This window comes from Rhipicephalus microplus, chromosome 5, assembly GCF_043290135.1.
Source record: "Rhipicephalus microplus isolate Deutch F79 chromosome 5, USDA_Rmic, whole genome shotgun sequence".
NCBI lineage: Eukaryota > Metazoa > Arthropoda > Arachnida > Ixodida > Ixodidae > Rhipicephalus > Rhipicephalus microplus.
In genome coordinates, this window is record NC_134704.1 from 94,535,039 (window position 1) to 94,557,200 (window position 22,162).

The 22,162-nt window shown below is 44.4% G+C and overlaps 1 protein-coding gene across 2 annotated transcripts in view; it reads left to right on the forward strand.

Moving 5' to 3' along the window:
* The window catches only part of LOC119173792 (sodium-coupled monocarboxylate transporter 1), a 40,575-nt gene extending 20,456 nt beyond the window's left edge, over positions 1 to 20,119 (forward strand). Inside the window, exons 13-17 of one of the 2 annotated variants that reach the window (XM_075895773.1) lie at positions 1,954 to 2,040; positions 2,918 to 3,084; positions 11,919 to 12,016; positions 13,302 to 13,423; positions 18,741 to 20,119. In XM_075895773.1, coding sequence (XP_075751888.1) covers positions 1,954 to 2,040; positions 2,918 to 3,084; positions 11,919 to 12,016; positions 13,302 to 13,423; positions 18,741 to 18,791 — 525 coding nt within the window. In that variant the 3' untranslated portion in view covers positions 18,792 to 20,119. The remainder of the gene's footprint in view (positions 1 to 1,953; positions 2,041 to 2,917; positions 3,085 to 11,918; positions 12,017 to 13,301; positions 13,424 to 18,740) is intronic. The other variant, XM_075895774.1, reaches the window with a different exon arrangement.
* Positions 20,120 to 22,162: the final 2,043 nt, after the last annotated feature.

A 22,162-nucleotide genomic window follows, 5' to 3' on the forward strand; every position in this document is an offset into this window, starting at 1 on the left:
CACTTTGCTTTTCCATTTCTTCCTCTTTCTATGCATTTCTAGCTCGATTTGTCAGCGTGTAGAGTGGTTTCGTCCAAGAAGCAGTGCAATAATGGACTCGGCTGATCCGGGAAACCTGCTAATCTCAAGGGAGCGGGTTCAATTGCCAGCCTCTGAGACCACAATGCGGTGGATGTCGAAATGCATAAATACCAGCGCTAAAACCCTGGTTGAAGATTAATCCGTAGTGCCTCAAACGGCGTGCCTCATAACCATATCGTCGTTTTGGCTCTCACAAATCCTAGTTATTCTCATTATTCCGGAGACGTCTTGTACATTAAAAGTGGGCCATTCAGAAATACAGCGATGCTTTGAATATGGCGCTATTAAAAACCGGCCTCTCCCAGCCATGCTACAGTTGCACTGAGCAAAATGCACGAAAGACTAACAAAAGAAGAGGACAGGACAAGCCACTTCGCACAACTTTTCCGGCCGACTTTTCTCGTTTGTTCTTCGTGCATTTTGCTCAACACAACTACATTAGCATACCGTATCAAGTAGCCCATGTTCATGCTTTGCTTTACCGCGGGTGAGTGAGGGAATAAACCTCTATTCGGTCAAGCAAAATGCGATAAAGTGCGCACCTGACTAATCCCAGGACGCGACCAGCGGGTCTGCTAGACAGCCAGGATTTTGTCTTCATGTGCGGGACTCGCGTCATAGTGCTTTCCACGTTTTTCCACTTTATACCACAGCTATGAGACCGACAGGCTATAAGGCGTGCTGCCCAGCATAAACAAGACTGTAGCAATTAACTAACACTGAATACACGTCTTTAACCGGGAACGAGGCGACTCCCCCAAGTCACAACTAGTGTACAGTCTTGCCGTTTCATGTAAAAGGTAATGCGTAAACAACTCGTGTGGTTTTTTCGGCTCGCGAATAAGATCGCAAGACAATTAACAAATGCTCCTGAGATGTAATGAACTGTGTGAAAGAAGCCCACAAGAGCGCCGATGGGACTAGGGATGAAATGTTAGTGCACGATTAGGCCTCGTCTGACAAGTGATCAGACTTAGCTCCCCCCCCCTTACCCACACCCGCAAATAATCCCCGGGCTTCACTTTAAACGTATACCATCATTTTATATCTTAGCAACCTGAAACAACCGCCCTAGTCAACAGCGAGAAAATTCCGGGTTACTGGGCTGCGTATACAGGGGTACATTACGGCACAAATCTAGAAGACAGTCGATCTCGAGTAAAAGGATTTGCGGACGTTTCCGGAATCCCACGCATCTTGTCAGAACGCGAGAGCCGGAGAAAGCTTGTACTTCAATGTGCTATTGCATCATCATCTGTTTCCGATTTCGCAGCAGTTGTGATTAAAAAATAAACACGGCCACTTATTATATCCTACACACCTGAGTAGAACGTGCTAAAAATGGGAAATGAAGCAGAAAAATGGGAGTAATCTGTTAGGGTCAGTGTACTAAATGTATTGCCCGTTTCAGTGCGTGCTCTCATGGTGATTCAGCAGAACTTCACTGCCGGTGGTGACGAGTGACACCGGTGTGTCATCCCTTAGCTCGTCCAATCATCCTTGCATAATCACATCGTGGTTTTGTAATGTTAAACCCAAGCCACTGTTATTGTATCCCATCCGAGCAACACGAGCTGACATGGACGTACGACACTGTACGAGAAATATTCCAGAATACAAACTCCGCCACTCCTCCGGACATAGCCCTGTGCATGATTTAATCTTGGCGGCGCAAGCCCGCGTTGCATTGCAGCTGGGGAAGGGGAGAGCATTGGTGTAGCTTGGGTATGGCTTCGGTGGCAGACAAGTGTGGTGTGGTTTTAGGGAGGAGGCAAGTGAATCTTTTGCCGACCCCCATATGCCTCAAGGATTGTTGCATAGCACCATGGAGCCTTACCTAGCCGGTATTTAAATCCATCATTCCTGTCGTAGGCCGCATCGTCACTGGTGGGTGCCCTGTCCGGCCCTCTTCTTGCCGTCTTCACCCTGGGAATTTTCTTCCCGTGCTGCAGAAAGAAGGTGAGAGGGAAAGTGTGAGGCGCCGGTAACCACGGTGATGCCCTCCTGGCAGAAACGATAACAGGCGCAGTAGTACCAGAGACCTTCAATGCTTTTGAAGGACTCTACTAGGACTCATGCACACCTCTAAAGGTTAAGAAAACCTAGCCTCATGATGCTGCATCTGATTCATCAATGCATCACTTATTATTATTACATTTTTTCTGCTATAAACTCGCAAAAATCCTGTTCACAGGAAAAACACAAGTATAAGTGCCCGAAATAAGAGATGGAAAACGAGATAATGAAATGCTAGTAATTAGCGCTTGCGCGTCTGGCCCTCTTCCGGTAACCATGGTCCTGCCTCATGGAGTTGAAATACGCTTAGTGAAATGACACACAATCTCTTGTCGCAGACGGTGTGCATTCTTACCACGCGATAAGGACGGCGAAATGGTAGCACCCTTGAAAGGTGTACGATGAGTGCAGGCCTAGAGCTTCCTTGAGAAAATTGCGTTGTGTCGAGGAGCTTCATTGGGTTGTACGAGTCATTTAATGGTCTCGCAATGTCACGCAAAAGCTCATATGGGTGAATTGAGCTTAGTGTTTATAACGATGGTCATGTTTAGTAGCTGAAAGAGATTAAAGTTTCCATGTATGTCGTAAGAATAGCTATATAAGATCCAGTTGTGACGACACAGACCTCACTATCCTGAAATAAACTTTACTGGGGCTGTAAAACTCATCAGTTAGGTCAGTGGCATCAGCTGATTTAGAATCGTTATAACTTATAACTGGGTCTAATTGCCACTGCTCTCACCATAAAATCACAACATTTCACATGATGTGTACGCGTATCGGATAACTGAGTGAATGCATGGTGACACGCAACATGCAGGGTGCCATTACGGGATGTTTGGTAGCACTGGCCACATCGTGGTGGCTTTCCCTGGGCTCCATCATGCATCCGCGCGAAGCGGACGACTTGCCCACGTCGACCACCGGCTGCGTTGACTTCAACCAGACCATCACAGCGGGCTCGTTCGACCCGCGACCTATCCCAAGGTAAGCATGTGGCGGCGCATGTTTTTGGGGCGAAGCTCCTTAAGGCGTGGGTCCGTACGTCCTCTGAGGTATTTAGTTGTAGTAGGTAGCCATCTCTAGTTTACTTCTTGTAGTGTTCACTAGATGGCGGTAGTTAATAGAAAATGTTATAAAACTAGATAGCAGTACTTGGAGTGTTCCCTAGATGGCGTGACTTGTAGTCTTGTAGTCTATGACGCGAAGTATAGGCAATGTGAGGTCGAGGAAAAAATGGAGAAAATTATGGTTGCCCAAAGTGAACTGCTGGTGAGAATCGATGAGCTCGAGACTGGGTTGGCGACAGAGCAAGAGAAAACGAGGGCAATGGGAGAAAGACTGAAGTCCACCGAGGAAGCACTAGCGAAGCTGAACAAAGAAGCGGCCTACGGAGAGAACAGTAGAGAACCGGCAACCAGAACGGTGGAGAAGGAAGAGCAAGCAAGTTTGGAAAAAACAGGTTTAGCTGGTTCAACTGTCGCAAGGCCCAGCTTCAGCGAGGTATGGTGGGGCTGGGAGGGGACAAAACAGCCGGCGTCACAGGTGCAAGTAGCCCCAGGTGCAGGACGCACCAGCTGAAAAGTCACAGCATGTGATAATCGCCGGGGACTCGAATTTAAATTGATGCACAGAAGCCATCAAAGAGAGGGTAAGAGGTGACAAGAGGGTTGCAGTAGGGGCGTTCCCAGGACGCAAGCTTGAAGCAGTCATGAAGCAAGCGAGCGCAAAACTCAAAACTACAGCTGATAGACGAAACCTCGTAATAATTTCAGGCGGTTTAAACGATGTCTTAAATGAAGATACAGTAGGACTAGCAGCCACACTGGCGAAAGGCGTCGATGACATGCGCGCCACTTCTCCTAAGGTACAGGTAGTGATATGCATGATACCGGAGGTACCGGTGCGTGTTAGCAACCTGCAAAGAGCGGTTGTAAACCCAAACCAAGAGATATGGCGGATGAGTCGAGAGAAAGGCTTTGAGGTGGTGGAAATAAACAGAGAGGTGCATAGGTGGGGTGGTTTTCAACGAGACAGAATTCACTTCGGTGGGAGGCTAGGTCATGAGGTGGGTTGGCGACTTGCAGGACGCGCAGTAGCTTTTTTGGGGGGCAAGCGGGCCCTTCGGGGTGCAGGATAGCTAGTAACGAGGAAAACAACCAGGGAGACTCTTCGACAGGTGTTATGGACAGATGCGATCCCAAAGTGGCACCAATGTCAAAGATAGGTAGAGTCTGGGGCATAAATAGACGTAGCCACGAGCGCCAAGCCCATTCAGACATAGGGTATATTAACGTGCAGGGTGGTAGGAACAGGCTGAAGTGGGAAGAGATAGAAGAACAGCTGAGGGAAGAGAGGCCGATGGTATACGGCTTTGTAGAAACACATCTCAGGGACATGGAACAACCTCCGAACAATCCGGACTACGCGTGGGAATATTGTAATAGAACAGAAGGCAGCAGAAAGGGGGGTGGTATTGGGGCATTCATACATAAAAGTACAGACTGGCAAAGGGTCAAGCAGGAGTGCAAGGAACATTTATGGCTAAAAGGGAACGTGGCAGGTCAAATGACACTCCTTGGTTTCGTGTACTTGTGGACGGGAGCAAAGGCCGGAGAGGAAAACCAGGCAATGGTAGAGTGTATATCAAAGGACATTCAGGAGTTAGGAAGAGAGTGCGAGATAATTATACTAGGAGACATGAATGCGCACATAGAAGATATAGATGGGTATACCGACCCGACAGGCAAAATGATCATGGATATGTGTGAAAAGCTTGATTTGATCATTTGCAACAGTACCGAGAAGTGTGAAGGGCAAATAACACGGGAGGTAGGAAGGCTGCAGTCGACGATAGATTATGCACTGATGTCACATAGGATGTATGATAAGCTCAGGGGAATGCACATAGATGAAGGTGGCTCCAGAAGTCTGCGTAGGGATCACAAACGTATCAAGCTAAGTTTTGGAAGAGCAGTGAAAGTGGGAAGAAGACAAGATGAGCAACTACAGGAAAATTTTTATTCAGAAAGGCAAATTGAAATAGCCACTAAACAAATTGAGAAAGTAATCACGGAGGATAATAAGACAGTGTGGACATACACGAATCTAATTAGACTCTGAGCTAGAGCTTGCTAAGACGCGTAACAAGTCACCCCGGAAAGAAAGACACAAACCCAAAAGTTGGTGGGATGAGGAAGTTAAGAGAGCCATAGCAAAACGTCAGGAAGCCTCTAGGGAACACAGACATGCTAAGCAGCGGGGTGAACCGACAGATGATGTTGAAAGAAAATGGGAAACCTTTTTAAGCTGTAGAAGGGCTGCATTCCTTCTGATCAATGAAAAGATTAGAAGAAAGGGAGCTCAGTGGCTGGCAGAAGTACATAAGAAAGATAGAAAGGCAGCTGCGAAATATTGGAACCATCTAACCTCCCTAAGAAATGAGACGAGCCTAGAGCAGAGTTTCATAACTACAGCCCAAGGTGCCAGGCTAGAAGAGGACGAAGCTATTGAATATATAAGAACAAGGGTGACAGAAAAATTTCAACAAAGAAGTACTTTATGCACCACAATAGACAAGGACGAATCAAGTGGTGCAATGGCTCCATTTTCACAACGAGAGAGGGAAAGGGCTGAGAAAAGGGTTCCTAGTAGTACATCAACAGGCCCAGATGGCATTCCAATTAGGCTGATAAAGACATTAGGTCCGAAGTCTAAGCAGGCTTTGAGAGAGGCAGTGAGCAAAATAATAATAATCGATGGTGAAGTTCCCGATGGATGGAAACTTAGCAGGATGAGCATGATCTATAAAGGAAAGGGGGACAAAGCTGACATAAACAACTGCCGTCCTATAACAGTGACATCAGTGGTCTACAGGCTGGCGATGCAGATTATAAAGGAAAGACTGCAGGCATGGATAGAAGATGAGGGGGTGCTGGGGGAACTGCAGAATGGGTTTCGGAAACACAGGAGGTTGGAAGACAATCTGTTCTCACTGACGCAGTGCATCGAAATAGCAGAAAAGGAACAAAGGCCCCTGTGGCTAGCATTCTTGGATATCAAGGGAGCGTACGATAGCGTGGTTCAAGAGGAATTGTCGGGAATACTGGACACACTAGGCGTGAAACATGTAGTCACTAATCTTTTAAAGGGTATCTCTAAAGGTAACAAGGTAGTTATAAAGTAAGAAAAACAGGTATCCAAGCCTGCAGAGGTAAAACGGGGGCTTAGGCAGGGGTGCCCCCTGTCACCCTTATTATTCATGATGTACCTACAAGGATTAGTAGCAAAATTAGAGGGAAGTGGGCTGGGCTTCAACCTCTCTTTAGTCAAACAAGGAAAACTTATTGATCAGGCACTACCAGCATTAATGTACGCAGATGATGTAGTGTTAATGGCCAACAACAAGGAAGATTTGCAGAGATTGATGGACATCTGCGGTAATGAGAGAGATAGGTTAGATTTTAGATTCAGTAAAGAAAAATCAGCAGTCATGATTTTCAATGACAACGAAGGTAGTGAGCTTAGGATACAGGAGGTCACGCTAGAGATAACAGATAAATACAAATATCTGGGCGTATGGATAAGCAATGGGACCGAGTACCTGAGGAAACACGAAATATACGTGACGACTAAAGGTAACAGGAATGCAGCAGTGATGAAAAATAGGGCACTGTGGAATTACAATAGGTATGATGTTGTGAGAGGAATATGGAAAGGGGTCATGGTTCTTGGGCTGACGTTCGGAAATGCGGTCTTGTGCATGAGATCAGAAGTTCAAGCAAGATTAGAAATTAAGCAACGTCAAATAGGTAGGCTTGCTTTAGGAGCTCACGGGAATACACCAAATCAGGGAGTACAAGGTGATATGGGATGGACATCATTTGAGGGCAGGGAAGCTAGCAGCAAGATAAAATTTGAGAAGTGATTGAGAGAAATGAAGGAGGAGCTTTGGACTAGGAAGGTTTTCAGCTACTTGTACATGAAGAATGTCGATACAAAATGGAGGAAGCGAACCAGGAAGTTTACTGGTAAATACTAGAAAACAGCAGGTGGCCAAACCAAAAAGAACTATTGGTTAAGAAAAAAGTGAAGGAAACGGAGACTGACATGTGGAAAATGGGCATGATTAAGAAGTCCGCACTAGAGATCTGTCGAACTTTTAGGCAGGAAATTTCCAAGGAAAGGATCTATGATAATACTCGGGGTAGTTCTCTACTGTTTGAGACAAGGACGGGAGTACTGCGAACCAAGACATATCGGGCCAAATACGAAGGCGTAGACACAGTATGCAGTGCTTGTGGAGAGGAAGGAGAAACTGCCGAACACTTGATAATGTTCTGTAAAGGGATTCACCCTATAGTTCAGGATGATGGCGCAGAGTTTTTCAAAACACTGGGGTTTAGGGACCGGGAGGGCAAAATAGACTTTAGGCAAGTAGACTTAACTAGAAGGAAGTTATCCGATCGGCGGTGGCTAAAGTCAAGGCACGAGTGAAAACTCTTCACTGCAAAGTACGAATCCTCACACTCACTTTTAAGGAAAAAAATAAATATAATTTTGGGTTCATTAAGTATTACGGCTTGGTGGCGCTAGCCACCGCTCGATCTAAAGGGTACAGCCATATCAATCCATCCATCCATCCATCCATCCATCCATCCATCCATCCATCCATCCATCCGTCCATCCATCCATCCATCCATCCATCCATCCATCCATCCATCCATCCATCCATCCATCCATCCATCCATCCATCCATCCATCCATCCATCCATCCAATAGATGCGAGATGTTGAAAAACTAGAAGGTGGTACCTGTTTTCATAATGAAAGATGCGAGATGTTATAATATGATTGATTGCACATATGGCATGTGTCATTGGTGGAAGACAATCGTTTGATTTAGTGCGATGACGTACGCGAAGGGGAGCATTGTAATTAATTTAGTTCGCTGTTGGCGTGCTGTGAAGCTGTGCGACACCGCTACCAAGATCCTTCCGTACGAGAGTGGGAAGCCGAAGTGACACCGCCTACACGAAGAGCATTTCTCACGTCTTTAAAGGATGATCGACTGGGCGAATTACACGGAAGATTCACTGTTTACCAATAATTCCCTCTGGAGCTTCGCCCACTCATCATCATTCACCCAGTGGATATGCTGTGATATTTTTAATCCTCCACGGACGTGTTACATCGGCCCCCATGTTCACAATTATTTCAGGTGGACATTCATATAAAGTTGCATCCTAAACATAGTTGTAAATAGCCAAGAAAAGGTGACCGTGAAGCAGCAGCCACCACAGCGCGACCGGAAGAGGAATGTGGCTTAGGAAAACGTATTCTTGGCCTATAGTTCGCTCAGGACTTCTGAAGAAAAGAAAAATTAGCGCAAAGCAACACACGGACAAACAAAGAGCACGGGGTTGACGCATGGAAATGGGTCCAGTTTCGTGCTCCTTATATATCCGCGTATTGCTTGGCGCTAAATATTTTTTTCTTGGTAGAGCATGCGTAATTCTGAGGTTGTGTTTCTGCTCAAATCGATGGCATTTTAAAAAGTAGCGAAGCCGTTAAGCCAGCTGTAATTTTGTGGGATACAGGTATATGCTGCGCGCCCTACGCAAAAACTGTCATCTTGATAAACGAGAATGTGCCACAAAAATAGGGTGAATCCCACTACTCAGGCAACTCAGTATTGTGTAATCAGACCGAAGAAGGTGGCAGTGAGGCCAACAAATGGCTGTGGAACGACGGCGGTGACACGAAGCTCCCAAGAACTTACAACGAGAGAATGCTATATAGACATAGAGCAGGAGGCTATAGGGAACGGGAAGGTCTACGGCGGCCGCTAAATGACCCCGGACGAGATGGAGAGCCACCGCAGAAATATGCCCGTAGATCTATGAGAGGGGTGAAAGCTTGGTTTCAGCGCCAGGTTCCGTTTCTAGGGTTTGAATATCCGTGTTGTGTCTGTGACTCTATGTGGTTAGTTCGGGCATCTGTGCACTGCGAATCAACGTGGAAATAAAGTATTGCCACCTAGCCAACGCCTAGCAACGACCTAGAAGCAACCTAAAAATATATAACCTGCATTACCCAACTCAGGGCTGGAGAAAGCTTAAAATAAACCAGATCAGTCTTCAGAATCATGAAGTTTTGCAGTGTCGAGCGTCGCGTGGCTTTGTGCAGGCTTCGCCAATTTCGTTTCGTAAGCTTTCATCCATATTTTTGTGATGGCAATTATATAGACACCCCCGGCAAATTTCTCGCCATCGCCGTCATATACCGGATATGCATATTAATGTGTTCATAAGTAAAAGGCACAAAAATAACTTTGAAGAAAATTTTACAAAAGGTGCTATCGTGATTCGGGCCAGTGACCTCTCGCTCCACAGCGTGTCATGTTGGACCACCCTGCCACGTGAGTGAGTGAGTTGAGTGAGTGAGCGAGTGAGTGAGAACAACTTTATTATTGTCCAGTGCAGGTGCTGAGGTTGCCACGCATCACCCAGCTAGACTGTAGCATGGCTACTCCCTCGTGGGCAGCAGCATGTCTAACCTGACGGACCTCGTGCTTCCGAATGCCAACGGCGAGCGACTTGTGCACACCAGTTACCGTTGGCAGTACACAGATCTCAGAGGCACTTCAGCAGGTCCAGCACCACTCGCGAAATGGCGCGATAAGCAGGCTTTGACGCAATGATCTTAGAACATTTTGAGATGCGAAGCAGCTCTTTGATTAGCCTGTGTAACGACGTCCAACCGTGTATCCGTGCCAACGCGCTGAAGCGTGTTTTCCCCGCCGCAGTTGTTGGAATGATGCCAAGTAGGACAACTCACAGCTGCGCATTGAGGTTACTCTCTTCCTCACACGCAGGAGCTGCCGGCTCATCCCAACGCACCTAGGTGGTGTTGCTCTTCCACCCGCTAGCAACGTACTTTCTATCTCGCCTCACCCTCTGCACTGCCTCCTACGCCCGACCGCACGTCGAGTGGAAACACTCTTTCGGCTCGTTTGTCTGCGGTGAAGCTTACACGAAAGTAAACCCGCCTCCCGTGTTTTTGCATTTCAAAGAAACTTTTACTCGAGTAAAAGCTGCACCGAGTTTCGCCTGAAACAGTTCTTCCAGCACCCGCGTTGACGCTCGTTTCAGCCGGGTCAATGGCGTGCGCACCGCTGCTTCTTTGCATCCCATCATGTTTGTTTCGAGGAGATGGTCCATCTCTATGTTTTTTTTTTTCGAGCATCCTTTTCTGTGTTTTAGTAACGGGGTGTGAGCATAAAGAAAAGAAATTCTCTTTATGGTACGAGTGCCTATAGTTGTGACAGTTCCCATAGTTCGCGCTCGTCTAGTGTGTGTTCTCTTAGCGCAGCCCTGTGCTTGAGAGATGCGCTGGAAGTGTCGAGTTGCTTCCCACTGCTCGTGCGACATTGGAGCACGTTTCTATCGCATTTTTGGCTTCGCGTCGTGCTGTAATGATGTCATTTATAGCTTATAACTTCTACTAAGAAAATGAAATCAATAACCATGCGTTTGTAGCACGAATCCACGAAAAAAAAACCATGCGGACTTTTCAGAAAGAAAAGTGCCTTCATTGAAAAAGATGCTAGTCATGGTCCGGGACCAGGACGAATTTTTGGGAACTAATATACTTTCCTTCTTAGGAATCCATATAGGTTTCCTGGGGCATCATGCTAAAAATGCATCGCTCTCACTTTTTTTTTCAACCACTCCACCACCTTGCGTTATTTCACCGAACTAATTTGCAATAACGTCTACTGAATACAGAAAACTGGACATCGCCCTATACCTATATTTTTATTGGCTTCTGTATAGGTTGTCTAAATTTGATCGTGACCAACAGAATTTGGCCCCTGCGAAAATCGCAAGGGGCAGTCAACAAGCAGAAGCTTATTAACTGTATAGGGAGAGTCACAGCTATGGCAGGCTCGGTGACTTCGGATAGCGTGCAAGATGTGATTCTCAAAAAGTTCCTGTACTGCACAGCGTCATATAACAAAACGATGTTCAATGTCCTGTTCGTTTAAGTGTTCCATTTTCAGACTGTTGTTACCGCATCGTGCATACCCTGCCACGGCCACAGTTGACACAGGCTGACATTGATGTTTCGCGTTGACGCCATAAAGTATTGCTTTACAGCACTGAATTTACGTATCCGGCAATAGACATCGGCTAAAAGCGCAACAAAGAATTTACTGGCAGGATTCTGTGTACAACACCATTTTTTGAGGGCACAATAAAAGGCATGTACTAATAGAGACCGACAACCACGTTTGGCATTGTTAGTCTCTCTATTTAGTCATCAATTTACTAGTGGGACAAGTTAATTAATTTCGATTACTTACATCCATAAATGAGTGTTCATATGCACTGCTAATATCAAGTAGTAAATACCGCAGTATAAGTGTATGTAATAGAAAAATCTGCTAAGGCACAAACCATACGATAATGTGAAGAGAATGAAAAAACGTAGTGTAGTAATGCTGTACGGTGCACTTCGGGCCTGTAGCAGATATGTGACAGGACGTGTATCTCAAAAACTGAGTAACCATGACACCAATAACGTAAGCGAATGTATTTGTGAGCTTGTTTTTGTTGAAGTCTTGTCGTGGTTGAAAGTTAGCCAAATCATTCAATCTCACTGAGCCAATAGGCAGATTATCCAGTGATATTCAAAGACAGCATATAAAAGAAAGACAAACACAGTCATACTGAGCATTAGTAACTGGCGGTGTTTTTCTTGGTTACCATGAATTCTGTCTCCATTTCATCTTCATCTTTTCTTTTTGCGTACACCCAGTGGCATCAACCGCTTCTACCACATCTCGTTCATATGGATCGGCACCGTGGGATTTACCACGCACATGGTAGTGTCACTAGTCATCAGTCTCATCTTCGGTGAGTGCAAAAAAGGAAGCGCTCACTCGTTTTCCGTAAATCATTGCAGAAGTTTCAGCATCGTCATCATTGTGCATCAATACGCCCTTGCCACCAACCTCATCTTTGTAATTTTAAGTCTGAAGTTTGAAAGTTGTTGCCACATAGGTACAAAACATCCATAAACAGCAAGGATGGTATTATTAAAGCTGTATATATATAGGCCGCTTGACTGGTCCCACTGGTAAATCATCTTTTTTACATCCATTGATCACATCCACCTATTAGCACTGTTTTTTTATTCATAGTTTGTTTAGGGGTTAGATAAGTGCGATTCCTGCAAGACCACGTGTGGCAAGTAAGTGGCCATGGTCTTGGGTACCAGAATCGGGGTGTAATATGAATATTCCCCTTGAGATGCGTCAGCTAGGCTCTAACTAGAGTTGAAGTCCCGGTCAGAAGTACATTACGCTTCAGTCATAGGTAGAAGCTGCAAAGACATTTGTTGGATAGGAGGTGTGTCCCGAAAATCACGTGACCCACGGGAAGTTTTGTGACAGCAGTTATGTGACCCGGAGGTCGCATGACGTTAGCGGAAAGTAGTGTTTAGCGAAGAAAAACAGTAAGGTGTGGTGTAACTGATACGCAATCTTGATTTCATTACAGTCTCGATCAAGATCTATATAACAATCCTTTTTCACCCTTCATTGCAACTCACTGGTAAACAATGTTTTATGTGAGCTTCATGTATTGGCCACAGTGAAAATGCATACCATACTTTCACAGTATCAACGCGCTAAAGTGGTCCTGAGACGCCGGTTATTGGTTATTTTTTTTTTCTCGAGTAAAGCGAAAGGCCAAGTCCTCAAGAGCCTAGAAAATGATGGGTTTGCGATCTAGAAGTGCTACCTGAAAGATTAACTACATCATGTTTTCAAAAGGTAGCTTCGTTTTCTGCTGCGTCATACGTTTCCGAGGCTTCTGCGCTCTTCGACTCCGTCTGTGTCGCACACGCGGCCATCCTGTACGTTTGATAACTCCCATCGTCGCAGTTTTTCATTCTGGTTATCAAGGTCATCAGAACTGACAGTCCAGCCGGAAATTACCCTAATTTTGATGTCAGCAGGTGCGCCAGGCAAAAATTTCAAAACAAATATTTTATGGGCGTCGCACTTTTTCAAAGCCTTTTCCGCATACAGGGTATTTGTATGGTGCACTAAAGTCATTTTCGAAAATTCGTGTCAGTACCACCTTACGAATTGAGCAATCGTATTTATCATTCACGGAAATATGTATTGACACGCAGAACGAAACGAGAAAGAAGAGGTGAACCCCAAGTACATCTGCCCGTTTGTGCGCCGGTACATGAGGAATTACATCAAGAAGCTAAGCACCGAAAACGTGCGAAAGGAGCCTTTGCTAACAACGGTAAGTAAACGCCCAAGAGATATAGTCTGACCGACACATATCTAACCTGCTACAAACGAGGTTTGGTTAGATACATAAAAGAACTTCATGAACAACAAGTAATAAAATTATTTCATTTTCGAGCACAATTTGTACTGCAGTTGGTTCCACACCTACGCTTTACGGTAATGTAAAAAAGTCACCTTCACGACAATACGTGGCTTGTGTTTGTGTGTGTGTGTATGTGTGTGCCCACGTGCGTGCGTGCATGTGCATGCATGCGTCTGTGTTGGTTTGGGCGTGCGTGCATGTGCGTCTGTGTGTGTGTGTTTCCGCAGTTTGTAATTGGGGATGCGAGGTGATATGCATGAGCGGGCTATAGACGAGAAAACAAGTATAGATATAAATAGCGGCACAAAATTTTCAGTTGTGCTTACTAGACAAGCACCGGAAGCAGGTGCTTTGCCTCTGCCCTAATAAAGTCCTCGTTTTTTGATATGATAATTGGCGTGATTAGTGTGCGGTACGCAGCGGCAAAGTCAGATTTCTGGTCGCAACGTTCGGCCGTACTGATTGTCATCAGCCTTTCGGTGAACAGGAGGCGCTTCAGTTTTACGAAAGACCTCGTGTCAGCAAAATAAGTGGAGAAGCGAATGGTGAATAGATATAGAGAAGAGTGGATCCTTGAATCTGTGGCGCAAACCTATGGTGAGGGATTGGACAAGAACCGAATTGCATTTATATAAAAAATCATCATTGTCATCCACCTGACTGCGCCCACCGCAGGGCAAAGGTCTCCCCCATGATCCACCAATCAACCCGGTCGTGTGCTTTCTGCTTCCGCGTTATACCTGCAAGCTGTTTAATCTCATCGTCCCACCCAACTTTCTGTCTGCCCTTCGTGTGTTTGCCTTCTCTGGGAATCTAGCCAGTTACCTTAATGACCAGCGGCTATCTTGCTTACGTGCTACGTGCCCGGCCCATGTCCATTTCTTCTTCTTGATTTCAAATATATTATCCTTAACCCCGATTAATTTCCTGGTCCACTCTGCTCTCTTCTTGTCTCTTAAGGTTACCCTTAACAGTTTTCTTTCCATCGCTCGCTGCGTTGTCCTCAATTTCAACTGACCCCTTTTTGTAAGCCTACAGTTTTCTGCTCCAAAGGTAAGTACCGACAAGATGTAGCTGTTGTATGCCTTTTCTCTTGAGCGTTAGTGGAAGATTATCATTGATGATTTGGGAATGCTTGCCGAATGTGATCCACCCCTTCCTTAATCTTCTCATTATTCCACTCTTATGGTTCAGCTCCGCGGATACTACCTGTACTATGTAGACACAATCCTTTAAAACTTTCAGCGTCTCTCCATATATCACAAAGTGCTGTTTGTTGCAGACTGTTGCGCATTATTTTAGTTTTGTGTACATTATTTTCAGACCTACCCTTCTGCTTTCCGAGTACAGTTTATAATCATGACCTGTATTTCGACCCCTGAGTAACTCCTGAATGCAATGCCATCAGTGAATCGCAGGTAACTAAGACACTCGCCATTAACTCTTATCCCTAACTCTGATAGCTGATGGGTGGTCAGGTGGTATTCTACAGTTTTAAGAAAACGCAACAGACCACCATATTTAGAGATAGCCTAGCATGCAATGATAAAATTTTGTTTGAATGTAGATGCCGGACCATTCCCAATCGTGGATTTACTTGAAACGCGTGGTAAAAGAATCGTTAAGAAGAGGTCTGGGGTGCGGCCTAACTGGCGACCACACGACGCTATTGAACTTCCTCATCAGAGCAGGATTGGCAACTTTGGTGGAGTACTTGGCCACTGCCCTTCTATGAACCTATCAATTAACCCTTAACCCTCAGTCCCCAGCACCTGCGAAGAACTGTCCAATTAAGGCGGTGGTTAGAACTGTGATGCAGCGGACTGTACTAAGAATCTCCGGGTCCGGACAGCCCGCATTTAGAATGTGAACTAGGCTACGTTTAACGCTTGAACGCTGTCTAAGAAGGCTGGTTTAGCAGTGATGTTCAAGGAATTAGAGGGTGTTAATTGGGATGCAAAGGGCTCAGCGAAGTTATGAGGTATAAGGTAACAACGGACCTGCTGAAAGATGGCGAAAAAATTGTGTTAGAAAAACTGGCCACCTTCTATACTAAGTGACTCTTGACGGGAAGGGTACTAGAATCTTGGAAGAACGCCAAAATTTTCTTAAATCATAAGAAACGAGACGTCAAGGACTTAGAAAATTATCGGCCGATCATCTTGCTGTACGTTCTCTACAAACTATTTACAAAAATAATAGCTAATAAAATAAAGATGACATTAGACTTCAATACACCAAAGGACTGAGCAGGATTCCATTCAGCTTACTCCACAGTAGACCATATTCCTACTACCAATAATGTAATCGAGAAATGCGTGGAATACAACCAACCCTTATACATAGCCTTTATACATTACGAGAAGGCGTTCGACTCAGTCGAGGGATCAGCAGTAGTGCAGGCACTACGGAATCAGGGCATCGATGAACCCTACATAAGCATACTGAAAGAAATCTGCAGTGGATCAATATCTATCATAGTTCTCCGTAAAGAAATCGACAGAATGCCAATAAAGAAGGGTGTAAGGCAGGAACATACGATCTCGCCAATGCTACTCACAAGAGGTTGTCAGGGCTCTATAATGGATCTTTATAATGTTCTTCTTTATTAAAAGGTTAGAGTTGTTCTAATTGATAATAAATTACGCAGCTCTACCAACGAAGACGATAAAAACACAAAGTGCAAAGGATGTCTTGGTCAGTAGCACTGCGTCAATCATGCAAGCATTCCAACTAGCCCAACTTTCAAGTCTACTGAAGCAAACGATAACCTCGCACGACGGACAGGTGGCGCGACATCGAGTAACCACGGGGGAAACCTCGTCATGGCATGCGGTGATTGCTGGTCGCTTCTCATGATGCCCTCCATATTCTAACACTTGCTTTCAAAATGCACTTGCAAAAGTCCCATTTCATAAGAGAAGTCCAAGTTCTCGGGAAGTTCGCGTTTCTCGATGTTCAATATATTGAGGGTTCCAGCTGCTTTCGTTCGTTGCTGCCGTAAATTCTCTTGCACATTGACGTTAAAGCCTTACCATCTTCGAAAATTGTTCAATGTAAAGTATAATTTCATTTAACCGAGTTGAATATATCCCGGTTCGACTGCATTAGCGCGGATGATGTTAACTGATAACTGTTAACAATTTCGATCGTGTTATGCCTGGCGTATGTTATTTAAGTTTCCATTCCTATCTCAGTCTGATTTTTGTTTTAAGCCAGTTATGTATTTTGGGTGCGTGGAGTATTCCTTAAAAATCAGAGCCAGACATATTCCGCATGATTTCTTCTTTACGCAAAAACGTCGAAGTAATTATTTTTCAACGTGTGCCTGAAGGTCTTAGCACTTTCAAAGACAATAAAATACCAATCAAGTTCACGTGTCTTTGCATATTTTCACCTATTGTTGAAGTGAGAATTAAACATTTATGGACGAAATAACAAATATAAAAATAAGAAGCATGCCCAGCAATCTGGGAGATGTTCAGTGCGGCAAAGCCGTCCCTAAGAGGAAATGCTGTGCGTAAGACCATGGGTAGCGTTCTTCGAAAAATGATTACTGTGCAATGCCTGGTTTTTCGCTGATTGCACTTCATACACTTTATACTTACAACGTCTTTATGTTTACGACACGATTAGTTTTACTTGACCGACTGAATTTTCTTCCCCAGATACTTCTGTGTAGCCATTGAAAATGTATGGGATGATTTTTAAGAAGCTAATTGTAGCAAAGCAGTAAAATATTCGCTAATTCCACTCCAGTGGCATGTATGGTAGAACACCCTGCTTTTGTTTTTGCGATTTCGGGGGACTACGCTCGGTGGATTTTTTTCCTGAAAAGCTTCACCAAATCAATAGTGAAGGAAAGCATCATTACAGGTGTAAAAGAACCTTCTGTCGGTAAATCGATGAGAAAGTGGACGTTGATCATCAGTAAAACCTCAGCAAAAGTCTTCAGATGTGATGTACTTTATGTCTATGAAATATCAGGAATTTCATAGGTGTAATAAATAATTATCACTAATGTAACTATTTGATTCAAACGGATGGGGGAAAGCTCTCAATGTATAAGCGCATATGCAGTACAACACAGGTAGTGTTTCAATGTGAACAGTTACGACAATGTGGTAGAAAGCAATTTATGCCATTGTTTTATACTGTTTATTGTTCTCATGAGGGGGAGTACGGGTTAGTTACATTAAATAGTTATATGTTATGTATGCGCTGAGTGAAGTCATACGAAAAGTATCCGAAATTGCCTGCAAATTTGAAAGTATCCAATTCCGAAATTGCTGTGGCATGACATGACTGCATGGAGATTATAAACACAGGTCGTAACATGAAACTTATGACACGTATATCATGAACGGTATGATCTACATGCTACATTAATAGCGCTCTCGTGGCCGTTTCTTAGTTTAAGGTTAGTTAAATATAGTGAGGCGTGTCAAGAATGTATGACCAACTTAAAAAGCAAGTGTTAGCAATTATGGCATGTATACCATTTATGACATAATTTATATGCCATCTTCATTGTGCGCTAGTGGCCGTTTCATTCACTGAATATAAACTAAAATTGCCACTATGTAATGTTACTGTGTGACAAATGTAGATGAAAAGTATCAACATAAATCCGTCACAAGTATGCCATGTAAGACATGACTTACGTTATACGCTCATGGCACGCTCGCAGCGGTTTCGTTTCACTGATATACACCAAATTTGTTATGGCAAGACATGACTGCATGACGAACAAAAATAACAAATCTTATGAAGGTTTGCTGAATTATGAAGGTTCGCTATACAGTCCTGTCACGTCATATAAATATTTGTATATATCCAGCAAACAAAACGGCTGCAAGCACGCCATGAACGTGGCATGCAAATCATGCCACACATGACATCCGTGCCGTAATTTGCATGTACGAATTCATTATTTGCGTTCGTCAAGAATTTAAGTGCATTTGAAAAAAAAAAACACTTCCAAGTAGTACTGCCGATTCGAGAACTGCCGGGGCATTGTTCGTAAGTGATGGGACACCTTACTCTTTTACACCAGTTTTTACTGAATAGTTGGCCTGACTCGGTCTGACACCGCGCAATCTTGCAGACTACTCTGTTTTCTACAGCGTGGATGCACTTGTCTTTTTTTTCCTTAGCATATGAATGCTCTAAATTCATGAATTTACGCTTGTAACACCTGGCATTCGCTTGTATTCTTCGACTGCAGACCGGAGCTTCACCAATTGAACTCAAACGGCTGATGCCAGAGAATCAGTAAAGATGAATGGAAGATTACTGAATGCATCACCATTCGTGACCCAATTGTCTGCCAGCATCGGGAACAACGAACATCTCTTCATCTGACTCCACTATGACGACCAGGACACAGAACGTTAGATCAGTGGGATTCAGGATTGCTCACCGTGAAGTTGAAAAGTTGGAACATGTCTATGTGCGTCACAAGATCAGAAAGTGTCATACGTGCATTGCTTTTACAGTGCTGCATGAAGTCGACGTACTTAGTGCACTACCGCACTTATGTGCAGTGCGCATCTCAGGAAGAAGGGGCATGCTCGGTGCTTGCTCGCTTCCTTCCTTCCTTCCTTCCTTCCTTCCTTCCTTCCTTCCTTCCTTCCTTCCTTCCTTCCTTCCTTCTTTCTTTCTTCTTTCTTTCTTTCCTTCCTTCCTTCTTTCTTTCTTCTTTTTTCTTTCCTTCTTTCTTTGTTTCTTTCTTTCATTTCTTCTTTTTTTCTTACTTTCTTCCCTTCTTTCTTTCTTTCTTCTTTTTTTCCTTCTTTCTTTCTTTACTTCTTTCTTTTACACACACTTCTTTTACCTCTGTCTCGTCATGTGTTAGGTGTTTCGGTTGTGCTTGCTTCATAGGTGGTTTTTAAGTTAGGTATTCGGTTTTGTTAGTGTCACCAATAGTGCACATTCACTGAAGCTTGCAGGTGTTCATGAGAACTTTTGAAGTATGAATGGCTCAGTGAATGAAAAGCAAGAAAAGAAAAAAAAGGCTTTGAATTTACACACATAACACAGGAGAAGTAAGGTGAAAAAGAGGAGGCAGGCATGTTATTTCTAAAAAAGATCTGCTTGGTCACTCTACACTCAGAGATTTACAGACAGGAGATTAAAAGTGTCCTAACAGAACTACCTAAAATCTTGTATGTAGCCAATCAATGCCATACGGGTGTGTTGGCTATCAAAGTATTAAATGGGGCCTGATACTTGTACATTACGCGCCCATACAAGTACGTCGCCATAATAGTTTCAGGCTGTGGATGGTGGCACTTAGCTGAACATTAGGCTACCATCACAAGCTAAAAGTACCTCTATCAATTGTTATTAGACATCTTGGGTCCTAACTGATAATTATTCTTATTATGAAAGAAGGAATAACTTGGATACCCTCATTGCTATGCCATTGGTGCTACTGCATTTACAGTTTTTTATGCTTTAATTGACTTGCATTGGAGAAATTGTGGTTTTAACATCTCGGCTATTTTATTACTAAACGTTTAGCGGTGAAAAAAAGTGTTTACATACAGTAAAGAATCAACAAATAAAGAAAAAGGTCACAGTTTCGCCCCAAGGGCGAAGTGATGAATGTGTTAATAAGATATTGGAATGCCAGGTAAAGAACCGCAAGCAACTCGAAACGTGGAGCGTGCAGCAAAAGTACAAAGGATACACATAAAGAACACATACAATACAAGCGCAAACTAAGAACGTTCGGAGCTCGACATTTAAAGTGCGCTGCTCAAACCCAATGCAGTATGCACGAAACGTACACACAGATATACACAGGACGAGAGCGAACTAACAGCTGTCAAAGTTTCTAATTCACTGTGTTTGTTTGAACAGCAGGCTCGTTTCGCAAATAGGGTAGCTGGAACGGCCGAAGTGACCTTCATGCACTCTGCAACATCAACGCAACCTCTCAGGTGAAAGCACGACACGTACGAACCACTCCGGTGACTAAATTTATACCCTCTCCCACTAGAGGAAGGCATGTGGGAATGCGATGCAGCGCTGGTGCTTACTTGCGTTTCCATTTGTTATTTCCATTTGTATTTTTTCCGTGCTATTTTCATTTGCGTGTGGAGTTGTGTACCGCTTATGTTACTCCCCTCTCATTTGTGTGTACTACCACGTGTGTATCACCAAGTAAACTCCCAGCGCTGCTATGTGAGTGCAACGGTGTGAGCACGCGCAACATTACATACGGGTGCACATTACATACGGGCGGATTACATACGGCTGCAGCTGTGATGGAGATATAGACGGGACAATAACGACTGTTTGCTCTCTGTGCTCTTGAGCATTGCGAGCGGTGGAGAGGGTAAAGCGAGAGAGATGACACGCGGCAAGCAGCGTGCGTGCACTGCGAGGAAAAGCGTGACCTACTTGGCACCACCCCATCACCTGTGGCCAGGGAAGTGCGGTGTGGACGGAAGGACAGCGTTACACAGGCCAGTCATAGAGCTGCTTCGCATCTATTAGGTGTGCGCACATGCCTGACCACTCATATCTGCTCCCGTGTACTTTGCACGGGTGAGACAAGCGCTAACATTCCAACGAGCGCGGCGCTGACCTCTAAAGTGCGGCCTTTACGCCATGTCACTGGCAATGCAGAAAACACGCTGAAAAGCTCCCGAGATCGGCATGCCATCAGCGTTATGCATACATAGTTCGCCGTTGGTACAGCAGTCTAGTGACGCGCGCTGTGAAGCGACGAGTAGCCCATCCTAGCGCGCCCCACCACAGTGGTATATAGGGCTAACGTACTCGGCTGCTGATCCGCAGGTTGCGAGATCAAATCCCGGCCAAGGTAGATACGACTGGTAGCGAAGGCTCCATGGAAGCCTATACGTTAAAGAAAATTGCGGCTGATGAGGTGCTCATGCATACAGTTACTGTTTATTTTATCTAGTTACAGCACATTCTAAAGATAGCATATACAGTGAATCTACTCATAAATGGGGCTTAACGTCATTTTTGTGAGGGGGGAACACTTCCGGCGGAACAAAAAATAAAGCAAACGTGACGGAGTAGCTAATAAACAAGTGACGTTATTTTGTGTGCACTAGTACAAAATTTGATCTCAAATTAATTTTGATAGGACCTTGACCACTAAGGACTAACGCTAAGGCGATCGCCGGCGACTGCTCCACGAGTGCGCTTCAAGTCAACGCCAGCTAATATGATACCAACACGTGACTAGATAGTAATGTTTAAGTGTGCTACTGTTTAACTTGAATCGGTTTTACAAGGAAACGTATTATTTGAACTTTCATTCGGCGTCTGTGGCATCTTACAGAGATGAATTAAATCAACCAACAGTGCACACCTGTCATATCTGCAGCGCTGCCTATTTTCTTCGCACATATGCCGGTTCTTTGGCATGCACAGTTCATCTGTTCTTTAGTTTTAGCAGGAATAAATGACGCCTCGTCGCACGGAAATTCTGACATTTAAGATTTATTCAATGGTCACAATAACTCCTATATCACAGCCAACGACGTCCACGCCGACACCTAAGCTGGAATTTCTGCGAAAGAAGCTTTTTACTGGTGTTGACAAAAGAATAATGATTACATTACTTGGAAAACATCAGGTACAAATATTTAGGCCGCTAGCCTAAAT